Raw genomic sequence first — 23127 nt, forward strand, 5'->3', positions numbered from 1 at the left:
TTTAAGATAAAAATAAAAATCAAATTAACTATTATATTAAGGATCGGAGGTAGTATTACATTTAGAATTAAAATAGACTTTTATGTGAGCTTTTATATTTATGATCGAAGGGAGTATTGACAAAAAATGATCAAATAATGTGATTAAGTGATAAAAGATCATTTTTATTGTATGGATAATGGGTGTAAGAGTGTAGTGATCAAGTTTTTCACTGTTTTAAATTTTAATTGGTTAGGGATGCATTAATGAAAATCGAAAGATGCAATGATTTTATGGCTCAGGCCATGGCAAGAAAGATGCAGTGTCCCGAACAAGCCCGCACATCACTACCGAAATGAGCTATTGCGGTGAAAGATGTTACCTTACTACAGAGAACAAGAATGCATCATTTTTTTAAGGTGAAACACGAACCTACACCAAGTGAGAATTAAAGAAGTTGAACCCTACGTTAAATTATAATGTCCTCGCTGAGGCATTGAACTTTGAGGATAGCTTGATGAGGGCAAGGGATCTCCAAACGGGTTAGGATTAGAACCTACAAGCTGCATTTGCTGAGGAGGGTATTGATGAGAGACTATCATCGTATTATGCTGTTGTTGTTGAGCTGCTAAAGCCAATTGTACATTAGTTGGAGGGGCTATGTTGTTGGACGTTGCAAACGGATCGTTCTGGTTCTGGTTTTGATCAAATTTGTTCTGCAGAATCATTCCTTCATGTCCATAGCCTGCATTTTGGAACTGAAATTGTCTCCTAGAATGTTCGTCTTCACACAAACTGTCTAGTAATAGCTTGTCAAACCTACCAGCCTAAACAAAAGGGAAAGAAGCAGGGGGGAAAAATGATAATATCTTCCTCTCTCTCTCTCTCTCTTACTAGACGAGATTTAATGATAAGCAAGCAATTGAGATCAGTAGAGTGAAGAAACATACCATTTTGCCATCTGGAGTTTGAATGCTATGGTTACCCGGTGCAGTAACCAAAGCAAGTTCCCAACTAGAAGCACCAGCAATGTCGTTCAAACGACGCTCATTTACATTATTTCCTGCATTAAGGTGCAAAGTCTCGAGATAAGCATTATAGTTATCTTGAAATTTAGTACTACCTACGAAATTTGAAAAAAAAATGCTTCAAGTTTCCCATGGCACATGACCTTGATGAGCAACGTTAATGACATCCTCATGATTTATGTGCAAAATTGTGCTTATCAAATGATCGGAAGCCTAATATAGAGCTTTTTATTGCATAACTCCTGTCGTGGTTAGGGCAATTATGATCAAGATTGGACCAGAATTGTGCTTGGCTTAGCTACGATAATAATATAACTCATTACTACGGCTCCTGATTCACTCGTAAAACAAATAGGAACTTGGGCTTAAATCCTATTTTTTACTTCACCTCGATCCTTCGTTTGGTAAAATTTGGAAATAAGATCCATAAAATTTAAACAACTGATATTCGAAGAACTACATATCATATGTATTCTATAAACATTTTAAATTGTATATCAGGGTCAGGCCATTCCAATAATAAAGTGAGCTAAATGGCCATGCTCAACCTGCATTTTGTCACAAAGCAGAAAAGAAAAAAAACACTGTTCATTCGACAAGGTTCATGGTCTGTTCGGATTTCCATATTGGTGAGCCAAATGCAGATATGAGTTTACCTCCTTCCTGAAACCTTAAACGAGCTTTGTAGGTGTTGAATTCTAAAGCTGAGACACTAGAAGACTAAAAGGCGAACCTCATTTTTTTTTTGACCGGATAAAAGGCGAACCTCATTATAGTTGCATTATTTAATGCTTTTTCTATCTGTACAAATGCATGCATAGTACAGAACTATACATACATGCATACACACAAACATATTCAAATATTAGAGTAAATCACATAAATCTCTCCTTGAGTTTTGCTAGAATTACATAGATTTTTATTCTACTTTCAAAACCAATACAACCTTCTCCAAAGACTGCTAAAATCAAACATACCCCTCCTCCACTTTTAAAAGAAAAGTAAATTACAGTCTTCCACTAAGCTATTGTTAAAAGTTTCTGAAGTTTTGAAAATAGATAAAAGGTATGTGTAAATTGGGCAAAATTTAGGACAGATCCATATAATTTTCTTCTTATTTTTAGAGGTTTTATGGATTTTGAAATAGAGAAAAAGGCTGTGAAGTATGAACAAAACTCAAAGGAGGTCGATGTCATTTACTTAAATATTAAATCCTCTAGCTTTACCGCCAGTTGGAGCAATTGCAAGAGCCAACGCATTGCCATCTTCCAATTCTTGAGCGTTTGAATTTATTTCCTTCAGACCCTACAACGATGAAGACAATAAATGGGGAAGAAACAGAGAGAAAAGGATATAAAGTATCTAAAAGTCAAACTAACAATATGAAAGTGCACACCAGATGACTTTAACACACCAGCAAATCATCAGTAGCTTCAGTTGAAATCAGAGGATGCAACTCAGGCTCCACTTCCTTCTCCTGTATTTCTTCCACCGTCTCTAATGGCTTTTCCTCATTTACTTCTTCAGCCTGTTCCTCGATTTCATCAGGCTCGTTAGGTTCTTCTGGTTCTGGTTCATGGATTGACTCAATGGTTTTTTGATACTCCTGATGTTGAATGACATTTATTAACAAACCATACAACATGCAAATTTGTTTTCAATAACAACACAACATCAATGATTAAAGCGGAATAAAACAGATGTTTTTGACAACAGTGAAGGAGCTATTTGAATCGCCAGCCACAGAATTTAGTTACTTACTGGATTAGATATATATCATCCACCAATGGCGTAGGAACAAATTTGCAGATATTTAATTAGCTTTTGCTTTTGGCCAAAATTCAATTATAACTAGTGCAAAAACCACAACACTAATCAACTGGGCCTTAGTGTAGAATAAATAATTAGTTTTGAACAGTATTGTTACTCCCTAATATGAGTTAGATATTTATCATCCTATCTTTTAAAAAAATAGGACGGAATATATTAATTAGGGTTCAGGATGTTCTCAAAATACTGTGTTTACTCTTGAGTACTATGTAGTGATTGACAATTGATATGCACGTTTTTAAGACCAGCTTAAGAACTTTAGACCTACAGGGCTACTCAAATACTGAAAAGGCTAGATTTAAAGCCCTTTGTGGGACAAGTCAAGCTGAACCTAATTTATCCCTAAATATGATACTCCTTCAGTTCTAAATGTACGACCCATTTTATGGTATAATTTATACTACAAAATGAGTCTTATATTTAGGACTGAAGGAGTAAACAATAGACACATCTTGATCCATTAGATAAAACGCAAATACAATATAATCGGATACAACATAAATACAACATAACTTTAAAGCTTTCTCCAAATAATTTACATATCAATTTCTCACCAGTCTCTTTTGAACAGAGCCGGTCTGCGGTGCTTCTTTGATGTATTCTTCCATTGTGGCAATAAAAGATGGAGGTGGCTGTTTATGGAAGGAAAAAGAAGCTTCATAACAGACCATTCATTCCTATCAAGTGAAAACTTCTCGCTATGAAATGGAAAAACCTGCCGTAGCGTTGGGAACTGAAAATTCCTGGCAAGATCCAAGCCCTTGCAATATTCATAGACATTGGCGAGATGTTTAGCCTGCATTATAATAAAGTCTCAATTGTCAGTTCAGCAAATCACTGAGGTCAAGATTTTATCCGTAATGGACAGCAAGAAGAATGCAACTGCAGAAAAGCATCATCACAAACCTGTTGGCCTGCTCTTTTATATATATTTAGAGCCTTCACTGCTTCATGTCTTGACATATCAAAGAACTGTAGGAAAGTGCAAATAATACATCAAATGAGATAGAAGCTACAATTTACAGAACTCCACATATCACATTAAACTAAGACAGAAGCTACCATGTCCACGAGATTTATAATTCCATCATTGATTGCACAATATATTTTGAAGCTCTCTTTTAGTACCTAAAAGACATTGCCAACAAAAAAACAAGTGTGTGAGAAAGGGACGCAAGGATAAGTAAGAGATGCCAAGAAAAGAAAAAGGTTCTTTCTTTAAAAAAAAAAAAAAAAAATCACCCATGGAAGTATGACAACTGCTAAGGATGAATTAGGGTGCAAAATTTTACATTTTAAATTACTGTTGTGAAATCTTCAACTTGTAGCAGAGGCCCTTTTTTTATACGAATTTTTTAAGATCCAACCCTGAGATTCGTTTTTCAGATTCAGTTTCACTATGCACATGAGTACTCACGAAATGATATTGACAACTCATGCACTTGAGCTAGATAGTTTCTTTTATATTTCTGGTATTGTCTCTTTAGCCATTCAATTGCTACTGGACATTTTGGAGTATCGAATACTCAGATAAAAGGACTAATAACTATAAATATGCATACCAACGCCAGTGCATACTGTATGAGAAAAATGTTATAGGCTGCTCCTTCAGGCTGCAAGAGATTAAGGCCAATTAATTGTCATATCAAGGGAAATTCAATACAGGAGTTTCAATGTTAAGTACTACCTCCGGTCCTTAATATAAAACCTCGTTTGACTTTTATTTTGGTTCTAAATATAAGACCCCTATCCAGTTTCTCTCTAATATTTATGCCTTTTTTTCTAAAATAGTCCTTCTAATAATAGTAGTTCTAGCTAACATACTTGATTAGTAAAGATCTTTTAGGAAAGACAACACATATTTATTACAAATAACTAATTTAACTTATTTTCTTAATCTCTTCAAATTAGTCAACTAGCTCTTATAATTAGGACCGGAGGTAGTATTTGACAGCAAACTATGAGCATGCAGACACCGAACCTCAATTTTCCCCTTCAATTTTACCTGACAACCAATAAGCCGGTAAAGAAGTTGCTGAAGCGCAGGTATTTGTTCCAGCAGCTCATCAGAACGTAACATGCGCGTTCTGCTATGTGCCTGTGTCAAAATTAAGAGTTCCTTATGTTCTGTCCATAATAATTGTTCCTGCATAGACTTCAGTGCCACATCCTCATTTGCATCATTTTTAAAGTATTTGCCTTTTGCCTTTAGGTGCTAAGGAGGCTGATGTTTGGTGGGATACAAGGAAGACCCAAGTTTAGTTTTGAATGATATAATGCCTATAGTGATAATGCATGGCTATTATAGACGAGTAATCATTCCCAGCAAAAAAGTAGACAAGTAATCTCCCCCCCCCCCAATTCGGCCAATACAATATCATATTCAAAAATTGATTTTGTCTATATACCAATAAGAAAGAAAGCTTTATCAAGGATAGATCAATTTTTATTCTATTTGCATATAGCACCACCAGATTTTCTAGAGTACTTTTCATGCAAGTCCTTCCTCTAGAAGACCCGACAGAGTAGGCCCTACATGGCAAATTTAGAAGGAATTACCACCCCCAACTTAAAAAGCCTTCCACCTTTTCTTTTCCGGTAGAAGCTTTTCACTTCTGTTTTTTTCCCCCTCATACAGCACATTACCACCATATCATTCACCAGGGATTATGACTCTCCATGGAAGGTCTTAGAGGTCTATATTTTGTTCCTCGCATCCTCCCACTAAATCGATCATACTTTCTCCCTAAGGCGCTATTTGGCTATCGCTAAAACAGTAATCAAATGCATGGAAATCCAGAAAGCAATTTCAAATAAAAATTACTCACCTCAGTAACAATTGATGTGAGAGGTAAATGCTCAGATTCAATGTCATATCTAAGGATTCTAAGACATTGTAGTCTTTCGTCTAAAAATAGAGCATACATTCGGATCCATGCAGAACAATCCCAAGCTGCGTAGAGAAACTTCATCAGGCATGAAGCTCAATATAAAAATTTACAAAAAGGTTCTAGATCAGCTGGTAAGTCCAAAAGGTAAACCAATTAGTTTGCACAACCAGGTCACCTGTAGGGCTTGAATCATCTAGAAAATTGGATATTTGGAGAACATTTCCCCTGCGCGAGAAGCCTAGAAGTTCTTCTGTGAAGGTAGGATCGCCCTCTCTTAAAGTCCTATGAATGACTATTAAAATCTTTATAGCAACCTGCCATATTCATAAACAAAATGAAAAGAAGCTGAGGTGCAAATCAGTAAGTTTGAAAAAATTGCTTCCATATGGCAAGAAAAGATCTTGTTCATAGTAAAATTGATAATAAATATATTTCCTCTCTTAATGGGCTGAGTTGAGCCTGTGGACCATATAGCCCCATCGATCCCTTAATTTGCATAATAAAGTCAACTATGGGCGTGCCATATCCCATCTGTTATGATAATGCAGTAGAGCCACAATTTCAAATTAAAGCATGAGGTATTGAAGTAATTCATTCTTTTAATGGCGGCTCATATATAGAAAAGCAAGGATAGCAAATCATATAGCAAAAACAGTCAAAGTTCAAAGCCATATGTTATTCTTGATATCAAGGTTTGTTTGGCTTTTACTGCTTTGAAACAAGACATTTCAAACCACAGGTAGGGACAGAGAAATTACAACCCAACTTCTTGTTTTGGATAGTCTCCGGGACAGTGCATGAATGCAGTAAGCCACATCTGCTCGTGGTTGTTGCGCTGATGTTGCATCGAAGATCTCTGCATTGAGTTCGAGGCATAGAAGGAGGGAAAAAAGAACAGGTATATTAAGAGTCAGAAAGTATTTGATCAATGAAAAGGCAAATCCAATTTGTAACGCAAGTTGCTAATCTGCCAATGATTTCATTCATATTCTTCAATAGAACCATGTGAAAGGAAGAATATGATTGATTGGTTAAAACGTGGCTTTTGAAACATGATTAAAAGACTCAGAAGATATCCTACATGAAATGCAGTAACGCAGTTTCACCAGGGTAAATGCAATATCAAAATTAGAAGCATAAAGATTATCAATAAAAACTATGAAGAGTAATGAGATATATAAACTAACTCACTTCGAACATAACGTTCCTTAGGAGGATATTCTACGTGATTGGTAGCCTTTACGATTGCAATATCCAAATCCTTGAACAAAGAAAAATGAAACAAAGCTAATAAAACAAGAAAAATGGTTTTTCAGGAACATGAAAATTTTGAACATCAGGCTTGATATTTTGAACGAATATGAAAAAGGGTAAATGACAATCACCTTGTATTCGCTATTGACCTTGGCAAGACCAACCTTGGTGGAGTCCTTAAGAGCACCATAGGCCTTTCTGAAGCTCTGAAATGTCCCCATTCATTGACAATGAATTTAATTTTTTGTGATCGCAAACGAAGGAGGGAGACAAAGAGAAGGAACATGAATGTGCTTCTATTCCTTTTTCTTCTTCTTCTTCTTCTTCTATCTCTGTGACATTGTCGTTTTCCAACGACAAAACGAACCAATGAATCTCTCTTTCCCTCAAAATTGTGAGCAGGAGCAGCAGCGAGAAATGGCAATTGCTGAAACCGGTATTCTGGCAGTTTCAGGTTTCTTAGGCTTAACTGATTAGCGAAATTTGTTCAGATATCTTGTCATGTGGAACGAGAGCTTCTGTAATTTGTTTGTTGATTCTGAAATGCAAGACAGAACAGATGATTCATTTTACTTTTCTGGTATTCCATTTTTTCAAAAGAAAGAAAAACAGAGAAAAATTGAATGGATTTTTTTGGGTATGCTCTTGCATTCTGTTTTGATTTGAAGTGTTGATAATTACACGTTGACCTGCTTCCACTTGTCTTACAGTACTTAATGGTAATGATTTGAATGATTGGGCACAAAATCATTGTAACAGGCTTGAGACAACCGCCACCTCTTCTCACTGTTTGATTCTTTTGTCAAAAAAAGAAAAAGAAAGCGTACTACAGAAACTTTATTTCACATTATATGTGCTACTCCTCCGGTCCTTAATATAAGACCCATTTAACTAATTTGATTAGATTAAGGAAGTTAGGTAAGTTAGTTAATTATAAAAAAATTGACACACTTTTCCTAAAACATCATAATCATCTTTCTTAATACCCCCTCTCTCTCTTTTACTTAATTATGGTTGAGGGAGTATCTATAGGGGTAATTTAGAGAAAATTGATAAATATGAGAAATGGGTCTTATATTTAGGACCAAAACCAATTCAAATTGGGTCCTATATTAAGGACCGGAGGAGTATATTTTTCAAGTCTGAAATTTTTTACTACCCAAACAGATATACTAGTATTCCTTCTTTGTTTTCTTGAGAAGAGCCGCTAATATGGGTTGAACTCATGGCCTCAACCCGTCACAAAGTGGGTTGAAAAAACAATAAAGACCATTTTAATGCAATTCTTTTCAATCTACAGTTAGTTACGGGCTAGCCCTCTAGTCCTTTTTTTTAAAAAATTTTTACAATTTTATTTTTATTTTAATAAGAAATTTTTTTATCATTTTCACTTAATTTACATATAACTTTATATTTTATTAGAGGTTTGATTCTAAATTTGATTTCTCATTTTTTATTGTTTTACTATTTTTATACTAATAAAATAATTATTAACAATGAATTATATGTTTATATTTCAACTTTTGAGATTAATTAATTATATAATTATATGAAAATATGAGAATAAAAAGAACTTGCTCTATAAAAATTTATAATTTAATTTAAAATTTTTACATATATATGTAAAAAAATTTTAAAAAAGATGGAGATTGGCGTGCCACCCATTGGCGAGGCGAGTTGGCAAAATGTAAACCCGTCAAGAGGCGATCTTTTTAGAACCAGCCTGCATAATCTTGAACCCGCGACGGGTTGGCTATAACTGGCAAGGTGGCTCGTTTTACCACCTTTACCCCTAATGCATACCCAGCAATATTTTGTTCCCCCAGTTTTTATGTGATTTCATTAAATTATTTCCTTAAAAAAATGGTATTATTACTTTAATCTTATTTATGATACACTTATCTTCAAAACATTTCAAAGGGATTAATCTCTAGATCCGTATAGTTTCATTTGATTTTTAATCAAGTCCCTATAAATTTTTTCTTTTATCAAATCCTTTTACTTTCATGTGTTTTTAATTAGGCTCTTCTATTTTTTTATCAAGTCCTTATAGTTCACTTATTTTTTAACTAGATCCTTTGTAGTTTTAAAAAAAATTATTTATTAACTTTATTCTTTAAAATTAATTTGTTTTTAAATTAATAATTATATAATTGGATAAAATAATTAATAGAATCATTTAGTAATTAATAATTAATCAGAATAATCAATTATACTTAACTATAAATTATTTATAATTATATTCTAATTTTAGAAAATCTTATTATCATAAGTTAAATTTTATAATTATAAAAATTAGAATTGAGAAATAAATTATATATATGTTTAACTAAAAATTTAAAAGAATATTAACATAAGATTATTATAATAATTTATTATTTATAGAATATTATTATTTATAGTGTAAAGAATAAAAACTACAAAGACCTAATTAAATATAAGATAAAACAATAAGGAACTGATAAAAAGAAAAAAATTATAAAGACCTGAATAAAAATATGTAAAATTATAAGGACCTGATAAAAAGAAAAAAAATTATAAGAACCTGATTAAAAACCAATTAAAAATATAAAAACTTGTATATTAATTATCCCTATTTCAAATTTGGTTGAATTTTACCCAACTTTAACTGCCCTTAACGTTGGTTAGAAGAGAGGACACATAAGCATGATTTTTAAAAAAAATCTTCCAAAAAAGCATTTTGAATAAATAACATTGCGAATATGGATGAAAATAAGCCAGACTTAATTTTTGTTTTTGACTGAACGCTAGACTTAACTAAATAAGCCTGAACAGGAGTTTAAAACCCGAACCTAAGTCTAGCCTGTATACAAGTTCTTTTTTTTTTTTTACTCCCTAAGGTTAGGCTCAAGCCTTCAAAAGGCCACCTGAAACATTTTCAAAGGTTCACGACCTCATGTTTTAAGCTTTGAAGGTTTAAACAGGCTTTGAGTCTATTAAAATCTACATAAATGTAGGTTTTTGATGTAATTAGAAATCTATATGTTTTAATATATATTAACAAAATAAATTTAAAAAATTAATTAGATCAAGCTTATAGGCTTTCAGGCCAGGTTTAAAACTTAAAAACTTAACCTGTTTAGGTTAAAAGACTTTTAAATAGGTCTTAAGTTCAACCTATTTGCTAAACAGGTCAAGCTATATATCAGGACCTAATCATGCTAGACTCTAAGCCCCTGTTCCTTGGAGTTTAGAGTTTAGAAATAAGTTTTATGGGCGAATAATAATTATAGGTGATTTTATATTTAGAATAAAAATAAAAATAAAAATAACTCTTATATTAAATATCGAAAGTAATATATATTAACAAAATAAATTTTAAAAAATTAATTAGGCCAAGCTTGTAGACATTCAAACTAGGCTTTAAATTTAAAAACCAAACATATTTACCTTAAAAGACTTCTAAATAAGTCTTAAGTCTGACCTCTTTACTAAGCAGGTCATGCCATTTTAAGTCCTAACCAGGTTAGACTATGGCATGTACTACTCCGTCCCTAATTATAAGAACATTTTGGCTAAATTACGCTTTTTAAGGAAACAGTTAAAATTAGTTAAAAGCAATTAATATGTAACAAATATAAGTTTTTTTTTCCAAATATACCCCTAATAAATGTAAGAGAGTAATAATAATATAAATATAGAGAAAATATAATATATAAAATTTATTAGGAGTAAAATAGATAACAATGCATTAAATGTTCAAACAAACTAAAAAAAAACTTTATAAAAAGAGACAAATATATTAAAAAAAAAGATCTTGTAATTAGGGATGGAAGAAGTAGGTCTCTGCGAAGAGCTTAGCTTAATTCTATTCCTAATTTAATTTTTTTTTTTACCAGTATTCCTAATTTAATTTAGAGTTTAGGAATGAGGTTTATGGAATGTATGAGGTAACTATTTTTCAAATTTTTTTCCTATAATTATTTACCAATTTCCTCCCCACAGAATATTCTTGAAAACGTAGGTACTAGATTGATAAGCTGGCTTATTAGGAGAGTTAGGGTTTCTTCACCTGGGATTCCAACCTCGTCGATCAATCGGATACAATGGCGATGAGAAACTTCTACAATGAGATCAAGGGTATGAGGGTGAAGGAGCTGCCCCAACATGTGAAGCCAATGCTGTCCGTCGAGTACGTCAAGAAGGCTGTTCAGAGAGGATTGGACAATTATTGCGCAAAGTATATAGAGACCGACTCCATCCAACCGCTCTATCATCTTTGCTTTGGAGGGATGATCTTCTCCTACCTCGTCGCTCTCCCGCATGAACGCCGTCACCTTGAGCACCTGGAACACGCCAAGCAACATGGTCATGGTGGACACTGATTTTTCCGTCGTCTATTGTTTCAGGTGTGCGTCTTTATGAATTGATTCGGATGTTGCGATTTCAGTTTTTTCGGATTCGCTTTTTTTGATTGATGATTGGATGTCTTGAGGTTTTAATTCCCCCCCCCCCCCATTTATGGTTTGACGTTGGGGCAATCAAGTTGGATTTACCCCATGGGTTGCAATTTTACATTTAAACTATATGTGTACATATTCCTTATAAGAGTTTTGATGTGTGGAGCTTTCTTTAGTAGTGTTGTCTTGGTGACTTTCCACGCAAAATGTATTGGCTGATACAGATTCCAACCCACTCTCGCTTCTCATTTAAGCACCTTGAAATGAAGTGGATTAAAACCTATGCCTCTAGAACTTTATTTTAGGTTATGTTAAGGAGTTGAGTAAGGAATGAAATGGAATTATCTGTAATAAAATAGAATGGTATGAAAAGGGAAAGGGTGGAATGGGAAGTTGCACTTGCTTCTCTATTCTACAAAAGGAAGAAAGGTGTTAGCAATTTTTGGAAAGATACCATAAAAATGACAGGAATGGTATGATTTATAAATCAATGTTATTATTTTCTCTTCAATATCACCCTTATGACTCATGGGTATGACGCTATGTCATATTGCTAACGGTTCTACGTGGAAGTTCAATTCAGGACACTAACACTTGCTGCAAATATCCAGGGTTAGAGGACAGCTAGTCTTACTGTAGATTCTTGTTTTATGGGCTTTCCTTGGCTTTTTTCCCCCAGTTGGCTAAGCTCATGAATCATGATTATTCATGTTTTATTTAATAGTGTCTTGTTTGATTTGAAAATGGACTCGTTGAAATGCAGGAGATAATAAGGCTTTTGCAATGTGTTGAAACACATTTTGAACTTTGATATGTTAAAAGCCATGAAGGAATTTAGGAATTTAGTTTTTCTTTTTTCTCCTTTTCACCCAGTTCCATCACATGTAGTTTCTTGTGGGTAATCTTGTGATGGCGACTTTTTGCAAGTTTTGTTGAGTAGAGGCTTTGTAAAATTCAATTTTAGTATCTTATGTTAGAGGGCAAGGTTTTTCTTGTTGTTTAGCCCCTTTCATTTATTTGTTGGAGAGATGGGGAGAGGGAAGGGTGTAAGATAGATGAGAACAATTGTTGAGATAGTCATGGACAAAATCTAAGAAGGTAAAATATTAGGGATATGGCAATTTTTGAAATGCTAGCGGCATGTGTATTCAACAACTGAGACAACCAACTTAAGATGGAGTAACATGGAACTAGTAGAGTGAAGAAGAATGCAAGACCATGGAAGAATTAAGAATGAACAAACCAATATGAAGCTTCAACTAACCCCTCTGGCTTAAACAGAGTCAAACATGATGTAATGGGAGGAATAAAAATAGAATTCGAATGATCGGGAATACTTGCCTTACCCTTTCTTTGCATCATATTCTTTTGGTCCTTTCTGTCTCTGGCCTTATTCCATTGAGATGATGTTGGCAAAGAGAAGAACACTCATGAAGAACTTGAGGAATTTCAGCAAAGAAAACAAAATGTTTCCGAAATAATGTCGTCTCATATTGCATTGCAGTTTGTGTTGTTTCACTACATTTTGGAAGCGCATTAATGTGTTTTGAAATATTTTGGAACAAACTTGACGAAATATCATACAAGGGCTTATTCATACTGTAAAACTATCTCGTGGATACAAATTCGATATGGATATGACAGTCATTTCGGCGTAATTGTACATCTTGGAACCATGCATACTTGTGATGTTTTCATGTCTGCCTTCCTGTATGCTCCTTTATGATTTCCCCCCCTGCTTTTTATGGCCTGTTTTATATTAGATGGTTTATAAATAATTCTTTTTCCTTTTTTAATGTGGGCAGGATCCTGGTTGTTCAATTGAAGATGGTCGGCTTGCTTAATTTTCTTTTGGTTTTAGTTCTGGAAAATCAGGGCAGAAAGATACTGTTACCTTCAATGTATGGCATCTTTTATGCGATTAAATAAGATCAATTTGATACAATGACTCAAATTTTCCTGCTCCAACATGTCACTGCAATGTGTTTCTCAAGAGTAGAACTAATCTTTTGCTTTGTTTGTGGCTCTGTGTTCTGTTAATGAGATGACATTATCTTGCTTTTGCTTACATAATTGAAGTGTTTGATATCTCAAACATTCATATAACTACTCGAACATGTCTTGGTTTCTACCATTGTGAATTTGGACTGGTCATTTAATAACCGATGAAGTGGCCATATTGCCCTTTCCTGTAGCCCTGTAAATTTTTTTATCATTGACTAGTTGGATGCTTGATGGTAAACGCCACCGATACAACCGGACTCAAAGCAAATTAAATGAATATAGACTTAATTTTATAATCAATGTAAGAATATTTTTAGTTAAAAGTAATTTAATTATAATTTATCTTTTTTAGTTATAACCGGTTTATATGGCCCTGAATTGCAGTAGCTCTATTTTTTTTATTTTTTAATTAAGTGGTTAAAGATTATTCTTAAGCTTGTGTGTAAAACATGACAATATTAGTCATAATTGTGAAGATATTCTTAATGTATCGTTAAGAAAACAAACAAACAAATAAATAGTCGGCTTCATTTAATTCCAACAGTCACATGTAATTTTAAATAATATTGAAATTAAAAAATCATTGAAAAAAATTCATTTGTGCGAGATTTTTTTTTTTCGTCATCCTTCACCTATTGAAAGAAACTCAGATACCCAACATATCTATAGAGAACTAAACATGCATTTACCAAAAAAAAAAAAAAACAAGAAGTTCAAATGAAGAAAATAACACTTCTGTTCCTTTAGACTCGAGATGGAATCATCAACTTAGCTGGATATCGAAGATCTTAAGTGTTACATCCTAAACACCACATTCTCTTGTTTTTCATATTAAAATTTTCTTTCCTCTGGCGTCCCTGCTTAATAAGTCATTTTTATTACTGTGTATTAAATTTTAATCATCAAATAGTAGTGTCATTTTTTAAGGAAAAAAATGCTACAGATTCTTCGCATGTTAGGAGATGTTTGAATAAAACATAAACCATAATTTTAAATGTGATTATACAATATACGAAATAAATATGTGATATAAATTATCTCGATTTATGTGAAAGTATTTTTGAAAAATGTTTATAGAGCTGCCAAACCCTCCCTTAATCATGAAACATACCCACTTTTTTGGAATTTGAACGAATTAATTAAAAAGTTTTTATATTTATATGTTTTAGATTTATGTAAATTATGCACATTCTTTGAATTTTTGTTGACAGTGTATAAACTTTTTTAATCTATTTGTGAAAATGGATGTAAATTTTGAAGAACTTAAAAAAATAACAAAAAAATTTAATTGACACAAATTTTGTTACAATTTAAATAAAATTTGGGTTAATATAATCTTTAGTCTCTCAAATTTATTCTTATTTTGGTTTTAATCTCTCAAATTTTAAATCATAGATTTTAGTCCTTCTAAGGACAAACCAGTCCAAGTTTTTATTATATTATAGGGAACAATGTTTTAAATGAAAAGAAATTTGAGAAATCAAAATCAAAATGGTGATAAACTTAGGAGGCAAAAAATTATATTAACCCATAAAATTTTGTGATAATATGTATATCTATATAATACAAAAATTCTAATAAATTCAACTATTCACAATTCTTCGTTTTTAAATACGGCGATCTATTTCAATAACTTTTTCAGATGCGTTAAAAATTGACTCTAATTCTACAAAAACTTGGAAAAATATTTGCATTAATTTTTAAATAAAAATATAATTTTATATTTACCATTCACGATTAAATAATAAAATTTGCTATACTCTCACCTTTTTTTTCCCGACCCTATCAATCTTTATTCAGATCAGAAATTGATTGCTTGGGCAGCAAATATTATATATATATATATATATATATATATTGATGATGATGATATATTGAAATATTCATTTATTCATATTGATATAGTTGTTATTCATTGAAGAATTGTGAGACGGAAGGTTCAATTTAATTTGATTTGATTTTACCCAGAAGAGCCCAATATGCTTTTGTTGATGGTAAAGCTGCAATTACGGTTTGTTGGGGATGGACAAAAGTGAAGCCAAACCCCACATTGGTTTGTGATTTATGTCAGAGGAAAAAAAAAATGAGTTCTGATGAATAAAGAGAGGAAGAGAGAGAGAGAAACGCAGAAGCTGACCGTTGCCTGGTGGTGCTTCGGGAAGAGGCAGACCGTCGCCGGTGACTGCCTGGCTGATAGCAACATTGGAAATCTCAACCCTAATTTTCAAATTCGAACTAATATATCACTCAACCAATCATTGCTCGCACATTGAATCAATCCTTCGAACTCAACTAGTCTCACACCGTCTTCCTCTTCCTATTTATATTACATTATGTGAGGTAGCTTCAGAGCTGTTAAAACTTCAGATCCTCCTCAATATTCCTCTTCCATTACAGGTTAGTTCCCTTGATTGACTTTGTACTTATGTGGGGCTCTTATTTTGCTTTATCTTAACTTAGTACTGGTTTATGCTGCTTTTGCTTGTGGATTTCAAGGCGTTATTATGGCGCTCTCGAGTAATTTGGGGGGAAATAGTCACTTGTGCATTTGGGTTTATTACCTTCAAATCACAATTGTTAATTATAACTAAGATTGATGAAAGTGATAGTTGCTCCTTTGATAGTTTTCTTAGTCTTTGTAGTGATCAGGGTCTTAAACACCATACCTCGAGTTTTCTTCTTCACTCAATACTTAAAGATTCATTGTTCGTCTTGCTTGTAATGCTTCACTATTGCGAATACTTGACTGCATATTGCTTGTAATGAACTGAATTTTTGCTTTATATATCCTGCTTTAATCTCAATTTTTGTAGAATATTTTCGTTTATTCGTTATTGAAGGTTTCTTGTCATTCTGTTCCCCGAAATACTGGGGCTTCATGGATCACCAATGTTCTGGAGTCAATTTATCTCCCCTTCCCATATGCAGTTTTTCTGCACCATCAAGCCATTGTCATTTATATATACTATGAATCATCTAAATGGGTTCTCTAATGTATCATTATCTCTAAGTCATTTCCAAGGTATATTTCTCCTTTCTTTCATATTTTCACTTTTTGGTGGATTTGCATTGATGGATGAAACATAGGTTGAAGAAGAGGAAAGACTGCCGTTCCAGATGGCAGTTCTTTCCAAATGTCATTGTAAAAGTGACTTAATATGACAATGCTATCAGTGCCAGCTGAAAATTCCTGATCTAGGTCGGACATGAGTTTACCAAATTCTGAAGAACTCATTTGACTTTTGATGAGCCAGAAAGTCGTGTCCTTTAATAGTTTTTTGATGGTAAGAGAAAGAGAAGTAGTTTACTCAAACTCTCACTCACACAAATAAATCAGATACTGCAAATTCCAATTTCTTTTCTTGTCCTGGACTTGCACTGATTTTAACCCCACAAAACAATGTAGAAAACTGTCAACTCTTCAAATTGCGGCCAAAGAGATGCATAAATTAGGACTTGCTCATTGAATAAGCCATACATATGAAATTTTTAGCTTTGATATTTGATCAGTTGTTACTGTAGAATTCAATTGATCATTTATAGTTAACTAGACTTCTCTCTCAAGATTTGTTTGAGCCCATGTCTCTTGACTCTTGACATTCTGCAGGGTTAATATCATTTCTTTCGTTATTCAAAATTATGCTTGAATAGAATCTCTTTGATTAGAGTTTATTTTTCAGGATAGCTAGGCTTCGACCTGAATTGTGGAATAAACTAGATCATCAGTTGAAATAGTTTTTTTAACTAGTCAATTATATTTTGCTCTAAATTGGGTTCCTATTGTCCAATTGCATTTCTTGTACGTTGCCCAGTAATTAGTTAACAGATTCCTTTTTCTGCTTAAGTTGGAGTATCTTGTGCGACTCAAGTGGGGTAATATTAGTCTGTGCTTCCAAGTGCAATTTGTCAAGGGTATCAGCTTTCTTCTCATACTAAATATGAGGGGAGGCATGGGTAATTTATGTTGATAATTAATTAATATTTTTTTCTTTTTATGCCTTACCTTTCAGTATTGGTGCATCATATATTAATATGCGGGATAGTGAGAAGAATGTAAATAACAGAGGATCTAGAAAACACAAGAATTCAAATGCACAAACCGAGTTAAAGCCATGCTCATCATTGAGATTAAAAACCGGTAGCCCAAAATCCCAAGCGAAGAAGCATAAATTAAAACAAAAGTCTCGTGCACACAGAGTTGGTGCAAATATATCAAGGCAGGCAGGCACTGGCTCTTCTAAGGAGGACCCAAGCAAGGACTTTTCGAATAAAAACTTGATCATCAGAAAAAGTCTACATAAAACCAATGGAAATCCATCACAGAAGCCCAGCTCATCAAAGCCTCAAGGTGAAAAAGTTTCGCTTGGCTCTAAGAAAGAGGGTAAAGATGTTGATGAGGAGGTAAACATTCAGAAGCTTAAAAGGAGAAGGAGAAAAAGGAAAAATCAAAGAAATAATGTGGATCTTGATGATGCTTCACGCCTGCAGAGGAGACTAAGGTATCTTCTGATTAAAATAAAGCGGGAGCAGAACCTTATTGATGCATACTCTGGAGAAGGTTGGAAAGGTCAGAGGTATGAGAAATTTTCCTTTAGTAGTTTCTTTCAAATGTGTCAATTACCTTTTTTAATGTCAAATTAAATTAGGGATCTTTCTATGCTTCAAAACCAGAAAGATCTTATCATGATGACAATGTTGATATAATCAGAGTCACATTAGAGTAAAAAAGTATATTCTTTACATGACATCAAGATATTATTAATTTTTCCCATGGATGACTGACCGTTTACTTGTATGAATTGTCTAGCATTCAGTGGTCTATATAAATTTTCCTATCAAAATTGTAAAATAATTGTGTTTTCTCAACACAAAATTTCCCATGATAAATGTCTTTATGGCTGATATTTTCTTTTTATTAAATTGACTATCTCCTTATAGTGACTATTGTTGATTATATTTTCTTATTATGGAATTCATTATCATAGTCAAGAGAAGATCAGGCCAGAAAAGGAGTTGCTAAGAGCTCAGAAGCAGATTTTACATTGTAAGCTTAGTATTCGTGATGCCATTCACCAGTTGGATACTCTTAGTTCGGTGGGTAGCATTGAGGGCTCTGTCATTGCTCCAGATGGATCTGTTTACCATGAACATGTGAGCATGGACCAATGCTTCGATTACTTAAAAATATTGTGCTCTTAAAGCTTTCTGCACTGTCTAGTTCAAAATTTGTCACTGTTGCTTTCCCACCTATGACTAGAATTATCTTTGTCCCTGCTACTACTACTACTTTCTAGTATGCAAGTTGTATAGAGAAAGGAATGTTCTATTTTTAAAACCTGTACATTGATTATTTTAATTTTATAAATCCAGATATTCTGTGCAAAGTGCAAATTGCGTGAAGCTTTCCCAGATAATGATATAATACTATGTGATGGCACCTGTAACTGTGCTTTTCACCAAAAATGTCTTGATCCTCCATTGGACACTGAAAATAGTGAGTTCTTTTCCAAGCTTGTTGACTTATTCAATAAACTAGATTATGCTGACTTAATTAAGGGATCTACTTGTTTGATTATACTTTGTAGTTCCTCCTGGAGATCAGGGCTGGTTTTGCAAGTTTTGTGAATGTAAGATGGAAATACTGGAAGCAATAAATGCGCATATTGGGACTCATTTCTCCCTGGACAGCACATGGCAGGTTAGTCACCTTAGATTTGCTTTATTATTGGTTTTCCTTCCCTTATAAAATGTGTGTGTTCCTAATAGTAATTTGGAATGCTTTTCTATTGTAAATTAAGGATGTATTCAAGGAAGAAGCTTCCATACCTGAGGGGGATATTAGTTTACTGAATCCAGGAGAAGAATGGCCATCAGATGATTCTGATGATGACGATTATAATCCTGAAAGGAGAGAGGATAGCCATAATATCAGTGCAGACGATATTGATGGTGTTGCAGCTGATGATTCAAGCAGCTCTACCAGTCTGTGGAATTCAGATGATGGATGTTCTCCAGGAACAGGAAAGGAAAGCATTGACCATGAATTTTTCTCTCGGAATAATTGCGTAGATTCTGATGAATCTGGAGAGATAGCATGTGGCCGGAGGCAGCGAAAAGCAGTTGATTACAAGAAACTCTATGATGTGAGCATATTAAGTTATCATTAAAGCGTGTCAAAGTTATCAGTGATTATGGTTGAAGTTGATAGGTTTAGTTGTAGGTAATATGGAAGTTACAAGTTACTGACATATTCATGGTTTATCGCTCAAATTTAAGGCCATCACTTTGCCAGTCCCTTTACAGGCATAAAACGTTGCTCTTTCTTGCCAAAAGAATTATCCTCATCTTTCTTACATAAATTTGATTGAAAAGGATAGATCTTTTTTGCTTGTCTTTACCCTTCCTCGCAGGACCTTTTGACAAAATTTGAACTCTGATGTCATATTTACTAACGTTACAGTACTGGTTTAGTAAGAATTATCTCTATGGAAAAATCTTGAATATTGGAGCTTAAACATACCATTATGTAGATTTCTTTTGACGTGATTAAATCTCATTTTAGGAAATGTTTGGGAAAGATGCTCCTGCACTTGAGCAAGTTAGTGAAGATGAAGACTGGGGTCCAGGCAGAAGAAAGCGAAGAGAAAAAGAGTCTGATGCTGCCAATACTCTGATGACTCTCCATGAAAGTGAGAACAAATGTTCCCAAAACGAGCAGAATGTAATAAAGGAATTTTCTTCAGACTTCCAAAGTAAAAGGCCTTGTTTCAGGCTTCCACGCCATGCAGTTGAGGTGCTGCTAATTGCATTTGTTGTAATTTTTTCTCTGTTTTCTCAAATTGGAGTTCCTGTTGAGAACAGTTGCTATAGGTGAGTGTTATATACCCTAATCTGTGTCCTTTCACTTTCTTGTGAAATGTGCCAGAAGCTTCGCCAGGCTTTTGCAGAGAACGAACTTCCTTCAAGATCCGTGAAGGAGGGACTTTCAAAAGAGTTGGGACTAGATGCTGATAAGGTTCTGATGCTCAATCTCCATTCAATTTTTTTGTATCTATCTTCATGGGACTTTAAAGTCGTTTTTTGCTTTCCGTACATATTATATATGTTTCAATGAAGTAAACTTCATAATGTTCCTCTCCCTACTGTTATTTGTGCTGTTTTCAGTCCTTACTTATGTCTAGCCACTTTATATCACGTCAAAGATCTAATCTTTGGTTACTGACATTAGTTAGAAAATTCAGGTTAGCAAATGGTTCAAAAATGCACGTTACTTAGCACTTAAAGCCAGAAAGGTAAGCTTCATTGCTATATTTTTCTGTGTCATTTTCTTGTACAAAGTTTCAAGGTCTTCCTTTCCTTTCTTCGGGTGATTCTTGTTGTTTCAGAAATTGTGGTATGTTTAGCTCTCAAATAAAGAATTTTTGCTTGTCATTCTGAAAGAAACAGGATTATTGTGTCCTAATTTGGTCTTCTGTCTTTGTATTAACGGTATTTAACAGATTCCAAGCAGTTGGAACAAAAATGAAATTTGTCTTGATGTAAAGTCACTAAGTGACTCTGGTATATATTGATTATGTTAGTTTATATGTAGGGTAGGATGGCGTGGAAAAATGCCTCAGACATTACTGCACAATGAAGGAAAATGAATACGATGCTAAGTAGAACATATTTACCTTTGTAACCTTGAATAAGGAACATTGTTTTTGGGAGATTTAAGGATTTAACATTTTATTTTATAACCCGAAGTTTGTGAATAGTGAAAAAATTTGGTGGAAAAAAAAAAAATTTGTAACTGAAGCCTAGCACTCTTGATGGACATGTCTCACAGTCACTGAAGAAGACGCTGGAAATGTAGGCTTCGGTGATGCCAACATTCGAAGACATCTTATTATGCACCCAGACATTCATTTTGCGATAAACTCTGATAAAAGTTTAATGTGTTTTGCAGCAAGCAGAAGGAGCAGAACAGCCTCAGCGCATCACTTCTGGAAACCCAAAAGATTCTAGTTTACAAAATCCGGAGGTAGAGCATTTGACATCCAAGGAACCCACAAAAGTAACTTTGACTGAGCCCCAGACGAATGCTATAAATGACAGCCACAAAAAGCGCTTAAAGTCATCCCGTGGTAAACCTTTAAAGAAAAGGAAACAAGAGATATCTCCACCACAGTCAAAAGAAAATGGCAAGAAGGTACTTTTCTGTGAAATGTTATGTTCTCTACTAATCTGTGTGCTCAAGACTAACTAATTCTTAAGTAGAACAAATATATATGCAAAGCCAATTATGGAAGAAAACGTGCTAATATGTCGAGGGTGGTTCCAACTTCCAATGAAGAAGTGTGTCTAATATATTTGCCTTTCATCTAGCAGTTATTTTGTGGCAACTAAAACACAAAAAGAGGACAAAAGACAAAAACAAAACAAAAAAACTGATTATACTTCATCATGATTCCTGGGCTTTTGTATTGAAATAAGTGTCTGATAGGGTTTATAGTTACAAGTCTATTTGTTGGTGGCCATTGGGCTTTGCTCCAAAATTGGCTTGCTGGAGTTTGTGGAGTTCAGTGATGAGGTTCTAATATTGTTTTTTCAGGACTTGGTGGAGTTCAGTGATGATGTTAGCTTGAAGAAACTGTTGAAAGCAAAAAAGAAGAAAGTAACTTATAAATTTGAGGGAGACTCTGAAGCAGCAGAGTTCGAATTTGAAAGACTTGGCAAACTGAAGAATAGAGTAGACAGTATGATGCAAAAAATTCTTAAAATTAAAAGTCACACAGCAAAGGATTCAAAAGAACCCAAATCCAAAGAGCCCCTGGTTATATATGTACCTGTAGCCGAGTTAAAAGAAAAAAGTTGAGTTGTAAATTATTTTTACTATTTTTAGAGGGCAGGTTGATCTTTCATTGTTTGTTTTTTCCTGCCACACCTTTTGTATGATGACATTCTCTCTGGATATGATCTTACTTAATGAAAGAATAGCATACATAATGGGGACCTTTCTGTCAAAAAGGATCCAAATTTCTTATCCGTGATTCTTGTGTTGTTTGGTATGCTAATGGAAAGAAAATCTTATAATTTTTTAATGGATAAAGTATCCATCATGATATTATTTTCATGATACATTATTACATTTAACACCCGTTAATATTATTTTTTAGTTACATCCAACACTCTAATTCTATTTATGATTTAGGATGTTGGATACATTTAAAAAATAACATCAGAGTATTAAATGCTACGTTGCTTTTTATAATATCATAATATCATTTGTCATAATTATTTAATGTTATCCATGTTGTTCTGTTTAATCTTTAAGGTAGATATATGAAAATTATCTTATAATTATTACCTTTGGGTAAGAGGAGTCCAGTGGACGGCTGTGGAATCAAAGTTACTAATCACTAGAATTAAAATATCAAATTGGAGGGGAGATTCAAACCTTGCTGATGTTACGTGAACACTATTAATTGAGAATATATATTTTTTAAAATCAATTACGTCAACTCATAATGATGAGACACTTTTTATGTGGCAATTTTATTTCCGCAAAAGTCACAGTTCAACCATAAAGATTTGCATTTTAATTTAGAAATGTTGTGTAGAGAAATATAGATTGAAAAGTGACAAATATCGTCTACAGTTTCTTATTTAATATATTTCTAATTAAACTATACTAATTATAATTGTGTGTAAAATTTTTATAAACAAGCATGTGATTCT

General features: G+C 33.5%; 3 protein-coding genes across 4 annotated transcripts; 2 read left to right on the forward strand and 1 right to left on the reverse strand.

The window, feature by feature from the left end:
- Window positions 1–443: 443 nt before the first annotated feature.
- LOC114731160 (putative clathrin assembly protein At5g57200) lies at window positions 444–7274 on the reverse strand. The gene is made up of 15 exons (XM_028918283.1): window positions 7114–7274; window positions 6920–6989; window positions 6487–6584; window positions 5904–6042; window positions 5666–5790; window positions 4843–4935; window positions 4400–4450; window positions 3900–3965; window positions 3744–3809; window positions 3553–3633; window positions 3392–3469; window positions 2422–2613; window positions 2234–2312; window positions 930–1042; window positions 444–806 (listed from the first exon to the last, which is right to left on the reverse strand). Exons 1-15 carry the CDS (start codon window positions 7201–7203, stop codon window positions 444–446), a joined length of 1704 nt encoding a protein of 567 aa, XP_028774116.1. The 5' UTR covers window positions 7204–7274.
- A 3694-nt stretch (window positions 7275–10968) lies between these two features.
- Window positions 10969–13532, forward strand: LOC114731144 (uncharacterized). Its single transcript, XM_028918268.1, has 2 exons — window positions 10969–11352; window positions 13209–13532. The coding sequence occupies exon 1, from the start codon at window positions 11050–11052 to the stop codon at window positions 11326–11328; it is 279 nt and encodes a 92-aa protein (XP_028774101.1). The 5' UTR covers window positions 10969–11049; the 3' UTR covers window positions 11329–11352; window positions 13209–13532.
- A 1958-nt stretch (window positions 13533–15490) lies between these two features.
- LOC114731142 (pathogenesis-related homeodomain protein-like) lies at window positions 15491–22416 on the forward strand. Of its 2 annotated transcripts, XM_028918267.1 has the most exons (12): window positions 15491–15804; window positions 16495–16691; window positions 17418–17981; window positions 18393–18558; window positions 18778–18901; window positions 18993–19105; window positions 19206–19550; window positions 19970–20200; window positions 20333–20422; window positions 20649–20699; window positions 21356–21598; window positions 22001–22416. In XM_028918267.1, exons 3-12 carry the CDS (start codon window positions 17440–17442, stop codon window positions 22262–22264), a joined length of 2169 nt encoding a protein of 722 aa, XP_028774100.1. In that variant the 5' UTR covers window positions 15491–15804; window positions 16495–16691; window positions 17418–17439; the 3' UTR covers window positions 22265–22416. The 2 variants fall into 2 exon arrangements, with proteins under 2 accessions (XP_028774100.1, XP_028774099.1); XM_028918266.1 differs by lacking the exon at window positions 16495–16691.
- Window positions 22417–23127: the final 711 nt, after the last annotated feature.

This window comes from Neltuma alba, unplaced genomic scaffold, assembly GCF_004799145.2.
Source record: "Neltuma alba isolate B1F8T4 unplaced genomic scaffold, ASM479914v2 tig00012806_pilon, whole genome shotgun sequence".
Lineage (NCBI taxonomy): Eukaryota > Viridiplantae > Streptophyta > Magnoliopsida > Fabales > Fabaceae > Neltuma > Neltuma alba.

Excerpts from the sequence above, each read along its gene's own strand:
- LOC114731160 (XM_028918283.1), bottom strand. The coding sequence starts at position 7,203 with ATGGGGACATTTCAGAGCTTCAGAAAGGCCTATGGTGCTCTTAAGGAC. Across the intron at positions 6,585-6,919 it reads TAAGGAACGTTATGTTCGAA|AGATCTTCGATGCAACATCA; the intron begins GTGAGTTAGTTT and ends AACTCAATGCAG. Across the intron at positions 3,634-3,743 it reads ATAAAAGAGCAGGCCAACAG|GCTAAACATCTCGCCAATGT; the intron begins GTTTGTGATGAT and ends ATTATAATGCAG.
- LOC114731144 (XM_028918268.1), top strand. The coding sequence starts at position 11,050 with ATGGCGATGAGAAACTTCTACAATGAGATCAAGGGTATGAGGGTGAAG.
- LOC114731142 (XM_028918267.1), top strand. The coding sequence starts at position 17,440 with ATGCGGGATAGTGAGAAGAATGTAAATAACAGAGGATCTAGAAAACAC. Across the intron at positions 19,106-19,205 it reads CCCTGGACAGCACATGGCAG|GATGTATTCAAGGAAGAAGC; the intron begins GTTAGTCACCTT and ends TTGTAAATTAAG. Across the intron at positions 20,201-20,332 it reads TTCCACGCCATGCAGTTGAG|AAGCTTCGCCAGGCTTTTGC; the intron begins GTGCTGCTAATT and ends GAAATGTGCCAG.